The sequence below is a fragment of the Anomaloglossus baeobatrachus genome, chromosome 12 (assembly GCF_048569485.1).
Source record: "Anomaloglossus baeobatrachus isolate aAnoBae1 chromosome 12, aAnoBae1.hap1, whole genome shotgun sequence".
Lineage (NCBI taxonomy): Eukaryota > Metazoa > Chordata > Amphibia > Anura > Aromobatidae > Anomaloglossus > Anomaloglossus baeobatrachus.
The window spans coordinates 106,471,896-106,477,927 of NC_134364.1; the positions used below are offsets into that span (position 1 = coordinate 106,471,896).

At 39.1% G+C, this 6,032-nt stretch overlaps 1 protein-coding gene and 1 pseudogene across 1 annotated transcript; both read left to right on the top strand.

Annotated features, from left to right (window-relative positions):
* The window catches only part of LOC142257635 (olfactory receptor 13D1-like), a 35,536-nt pseudogene extending 30,664 nt beyond the window's left edge, over positions 1-4,872 (top strand).
* A 25-nt stretch (positions 4,873-4,897) lies between these two features.
* LOC142257636 (olfactory receptor 10A2-like) lies at positions 4,898-5,833 on the top strand. Its single transcript, XM_075329772.1, has one exon. The coding sequence runs from the start codon at positions 4,898-4,900 to the stop codon at positions 5,831-5,833; it is 936 nt and encodes a 311-aa protein (XP_075185887.1).
* Positions 5,834-6,032: the final 199 nt, after the last annotated feature.

The window sequence follows — 6,032 nt, forward strand, 5'->3', positions numbered from 1 at the left end:
TATAAGTTCACCAATACTGTTTCTAAGAGCAGAACAAATCAAACTATATAATCTAACACTAACATATTTTTCAGACATTTAACATGTAAGTATCCAGGGATATGAATAACAAGATAATTTGGTTCCAAATATTTAATTATTATAGGTCCATAATTGGGCTATGTAATATTATTTGGTATAATAGAAATAAATCAGCGTCATGTCCACAATCTCCTCCAGTATCTTCTCTACGATGGAGATTGACCAAAGCCCCTTAATCATCCACAGATTCAGGACATCTCAATAATGATGTTCGAATGATAAATGGAAAATCTTTGATATGGTTTTGATAACCTTGTTGGGATAATTGAGGCAAAAAGTGCAAATATGTATATAGCAGAAATTATCCTTACTATGCATGTATGTATTCACTTACATTATTTTACTTTGTGAACCTTTCCCACAGAGAATAGAAAAGAAAAGCTCAAAATTAATCTTTTATTTGGGGTTAAATGGCTAAAAGTTTCATATGAAAACAAAATAAAAAATAGCAAATTGCCTGAAGGAGTGAGGGAGTGTGTGTGTGTGTGTGTGTGTGTGTGTGTGTGGTGTGTGTGGTGTGTGTGTGTGTGTGTGTGTGTGTGTGTGTGTGTGTGTGTGTGTGTGTGTGTGTGTGTGTGGTGTGTGTGGTGTGTGTGTGTGTGTGTGTGTGTGTGTGTGTGGGGGGGGGGGGGGGTTAGGAAGGAAGTAAAGGAGAGGAGAGGAAAAGAAGGAAGAGAAAAAGAAAGATTGGGGTAGAAGGAAGTCAGGACTGAATCATTTCACCTGAAAAATCCTGAGAAAATGCAGCAAAGAGAAAGGGAAGAGTGGAAGTAGTGAAGGAAAGAAACAAAACTAATGGAAGGAAGGTAGGAAGGAAGAAATGAAAAGGGAATGAAGAAAGGAAGGAAGGAAGAAAGGAAAAGGGAAGGAAGAAAAGAACAGGGAACGAAGAAAGGAAAAGGGAAGGAAGGAAGGAAGAGGGAAGAAAGATAGGAAGGAAGTAAGGAAGGAAGGAAGAAAGGAAGGAAGGAAGGAAGAAAGGAAAAGGGAAGGAAGAAAAGGGAAGGAAGGAAGAAAGTAAAAGGGAAGGAAAAAAGGAAGAGGGAAGAAAGGAAGGATGGAAGAAAGGGAAGAAAGAAAGGAAGGATGGAAGAAAGGAAGGATGGAAGATAGGAAAAAGGGAAGGAAGGAAAAGGGAAGGAATGAAATAAATAAATTAAGCACTTTATTCTTGGTCCAGTCATCTCCAGTGCTGTGTTAATGATTCCAATCAGTGTTTAGCAAAAAAGCAGGATGTAAATTAATATAGTAACTGATCCTATTATTTGCAGGGGATCATTAGCAATTGCTCAATCATGTGCAGGATCAGAGGCCGGATTATGTTTCAAGTAATGTAATCCGGACACAGATTGTGCTTGAAAGTAAATGGAGAAGAATTTTTGATGGTGACTTGTGTATTTCTGCATTAGTTTTGAGCCAGCTGAGTTGTGTTTGTGATGACCACATGAGGTTATTTTCCTGTGTTTAATATGTATTCCTTTTTCTATTTAACTAGCAGTTTAACTCACATTATTTTTACAAAAAAAAAAAAATTTCATGACATATTTTCCCATTATTTTGCTAGTGGTAGTATGAAATAGAAATATCAAATGCAGTAGAAAGAATTCAGAAGTCATTTTTTAGCCCTTGTTTTTAAAGTGCTGCATGTTCTTATATATAGCATTATTGTCTATAAAACTCCAGGTGGCAGTAAAAAAATGTTTTCCAACTTTATTGTGCACTAGTTAAAAATTCCAGAGCATTTGACAGAAAGTTACAGTGCCTACAAGTAGTGTTCAACCCCCTGCAGATTTAGCAGGTTTGATAAGATGCAAATAAGTTAGAGCCTGCAAACTTCAAACAAGAGCATAATTTATTAACAGATGCATAAATCTTACAAACCAACAAGTTATGTTGCTCAGTTAAATTTTAATAAATTTTCAACATAAAAGTGTGGGTCAATTATTATTCAACCCCTAGGTTTAATATTTTGTGGAATAACCCTTGTTTGCAATTACAGCTAATAATCGTCTTTTATAAGACCTGATCAGGCCGGCACAGGTCTCTGGAGTTATCTTGGCCCACTCCTCCATGCAGATCTTCTCCAAGTTATCTAGGTTCTTTGGGTGTCTCATGTGGACTTTAATCTTGAGCTCCTTCCACAAGTTTTCAATTAGGTTAAGGTCAGGAGACTGACTAGGCCACTGCAACACCTTGATTTTTTCCCTCTTGAACCAGACCTTGGTTTTCTTGGCTGTGTGCTTTGGGTCGTTGTCTTGTTGGAAGATGAAATGACGACCCATCTTAAGATCCTTGATGGAGGAGCGGAGGTTCTTGGCCAAAATCTCCAGGTAGGCCGTGCTATCCATCTTCCCAAGGATGCGGACCAGATGGCCAGGCCCCTTGGCTGAGAAACAGCCCCACAGCATGATGCTGCCACCACCATGCTTGACTGTAGGGATGGTATTCTTGGGGTCGTATGCAGTGCCATCCAGTCTCCAAACGTCACGTGTGTGGTTGGCACCAAAGATCTCGATCTTGGTCTCATCAGACCAGAGAACCTTGAACCAGTCTGTCTCAGAGTCCTCCAAGTGATTATGAGCAAACTGTAGACGAGCCTTGAAATGACGCTTTGAAAGTAAAGGTACCTTATGGGCTCGTCTGGAACGGAGACCATTGCGGTGGAGTACGTTACTTATGGTATTGACTGAAACCAATGTCCCCACTGCCATGAGATCTTCCCGGAGCTCCTTCCTTGTTGTCCTTGGGTTAGCCTTGACTCTTCGGACAAGCCTGGCCTCGGCACCGGTGGAAACTTTCAAAGGCTGTCCAGGCCGTGGAAGGCTAACAGTAGTTCCATAAGCCTTCCACTTCCGGATGATGCTCCCAACAGTGGAGACAGGTAGGCCCAACTCCTTGTAAAGGGTTTTGTACCCCTTGCCAGCCTTGTGACCCTCCACGATCTTGTCTCTGATGGCCTTGGAATGCTCCTTTTGTCTTTCCCATTTTGACCATGTATGAGTGCTGTTCACAAGTTTGGGGAGGGTCTTAATTAGTCAGAAAAGGCTGGAAAAAGAGATAATTAATCCAAACATGTAAAGCTCATTGTTCTTTGTGCCTGAAATACTTCTTAATACTTTAGGGGAACCAAACAGAATTCTGGTGGTTTGAGGGGTTGAATAATAAATGACCTTCTGAATAAACTTTTCACAATTTAAAAAAAAAAAAAAAAAAGAAATAACATTCTTTTTTGCTGCAGTGCATTTCACACTTCCAGGCTGATCTACAGTCCAAATGTCACAATGCCAAGTTAATTCCGAATGTGTAAACCTGCTAAATCTGCAGGGGGTTGAATACTACTTGTAGGCACTGTATAATGCAAGGTACACGCAGTAGCAGACTACACGTTTCGGCGGTAGCAACCGCCTTCTCCACGGTCCCAAACCAAAACGGTAATCAAAGCAACAGGTGGCTACTTTGAATAACCTAGAATATAAGACATATTTTCAGTTGTTTCATACTTTTAGTATTTCATTCCACATGTGTTAATTCATAGTTTTGATGCCTGCAATGTGAATCTACAATTTCAAGGGGCATGAAAATAAAGAAAACTCTTTAAATGAGAAGGTGTGTCCAAACTTTTGTTCTGTACTGAATGTGTGTATGTGTGTGTGTGTGTGTGTGTGTGTGTGTATGTGTGTATGTATGTCCGGGATTAGCATCTGCACCGTCGCAGCTACAGCCACAAAATTTTGCACACTCACACTTCTGGACCTTGAGAGCGTCACAGGCTATGTTTTGAAAGGAAATTTTAACCCCGTGCTTTACATCTATTTACCAAAAAACCTGGATCCATTAAAGCGAATGGAGCTGGGAGCCACAGTGCAGCCAGAACTTCAGAAGAATGCGCAGCCATGCCCTTAAATGGAATGTTGGCGTGTCACAATGCAGCCAGGTAAAGAGACAGACACAGATAGGTAAAGAGACAGACAGACAAAGAGACAGACACAGGGAAACAGACAGACAGGGAAAGAGAGGGAAAGAGACAGATAGGGTAAGAGACAGACAAAGACAGGTAAAGAGACAGACACAGGGAAAGAGACAGAGGGAAAGAGGGAAAGAGACAGACAGGGAAAGAGAGGGAAAGAGACAGACAGGGAAAGAGAGGGAAAGAGACAGACAGGGAAAGTGACAGACAGGGAAAGTGACCGACAGGGAAAGAGACAGACCGGGAAAGAGATTGAGACAGACAGAGAAAGAGACAGAGACAGTCAGAGACAGACAGGGAAAGAGACAGACAAACAAAGAGATAGAGAGACAGAGAGATATATACAGAGGGGGAGACAGACATTATAATTACATTTATATCTATTTGTTTTGTGTTTTTTGTGTGCAGAATACATTTTTGTTAATACATTCTATTTTGTTAACAGCAGTTATTAACCTGGGCGAAGCTGGGTAGTACAGCTAGTATATATAAATATACTATTGCCTCAATGTTAGTATCCTTTGCACCCAGCTTTAAGAGTCTGAGTGAGATACATACATACACTCCTTAGTTTTACATTCCTGAACGTCTATGAGGTAGGGCAAGGATGGTACATACTGGCAGTTGCCTCTTGCTTGATCACTACTATGGTTATCAATGGATCGTTTGTTTCAGGTGAAAATATTTATGTGATTCAAATCAAAGACTTTTTAGTTTTAATTTTTTTCTTTTTTTATTTTATATTTTATAATTTGCTCCTTATCTTGTATGTTTACTGTGTTCAGATTTCTCTATTAGGAAAAAAGACATTTCAAAGTGAGTGATCTCTCTCATCCCCCCCCCAAAAAAATGGATAATAACAGTACAATTGTCACAGAATTTGTTTTAGTAGCATTTGAGGATTTTCTTCAATTTCAAATTTTGCTTTTTATCACCTGTTTCTTTGTTTATATTACATGTATCATCGGGAACATGATTATATTTTTGCTTATACTTTTTGATGCCAGTCTCCATGCCCCGATGTACTACTTTATTAGCAGATTTTCTATTTTGGAAATCATATTTGTTTCTATTATTGTTCCCAAACTTTTAGATATTCTAATTGCAGGTAGAAACCGCATCGGTTTCGGGGCTTGTTTCTTTCAGTTATACTGTGCTGATACCACTGGTGTAGTAGAATGTTATCTTCTCACTGTTATGGTTTTCGACAGACATTTTGCCATCACAAACCCATTACAATATTTGATCATAATGAGTCAATGGTCTACGAGGCTGGCTGTATTCCCATGGGTTGTTGGTTTGGTTGCAGCTTTGATTCCCACCATCTTCACAGCATCTTTAAATTTCTGTGGACCCAACATGATTGACCATTTTTTCTGTGACCTGGCTCCTTTACAGAAGTTAGCATGTTCTGATCCCTTTGTCAGTAACCTTGTAACGAGTATGACAGCCATCATTGTGGTTCTTCTCCCATTCATCATAATCGTAGGGTTCTACACTCATATCATCATCGCAATCTTAAAAATAAAGAGTATAGAAGGTAAAAATAAAGCCTTCTCCACCTGTTCTTCACATCTTATAGTTTCTAGTCTTTTTTTTTGTACAGGTATCATTGTGTATGTCAAACCAAGTGATAGCCAACATGACAAATTTCTTGCTTTTGTATACACGATTGTGGTTCCATTATTAAATCCATTTATTTATACATTTAGAAACAGGGATGTCAAAAGGGTATTTTTCAAAGTGTTGTCTAATTTTCACAAAGAGATGAGAAAATCAAATTGAAATTACTCTTCAGCCTGCAGATTCAAAGACCTGTGACTCACTTTGAGCGAATCATGTAAATAGCCACTTACATGAAACAAAAAGATTTGAAAAGGATAAACCAAATGTAATATTCAGAGTTGTGTTTCTATTCCATCAATAACTTTTGCCAGGTTTCCATCAGGGTTGTAAAGTGTAATGATCGTGCTCACTGTACCTG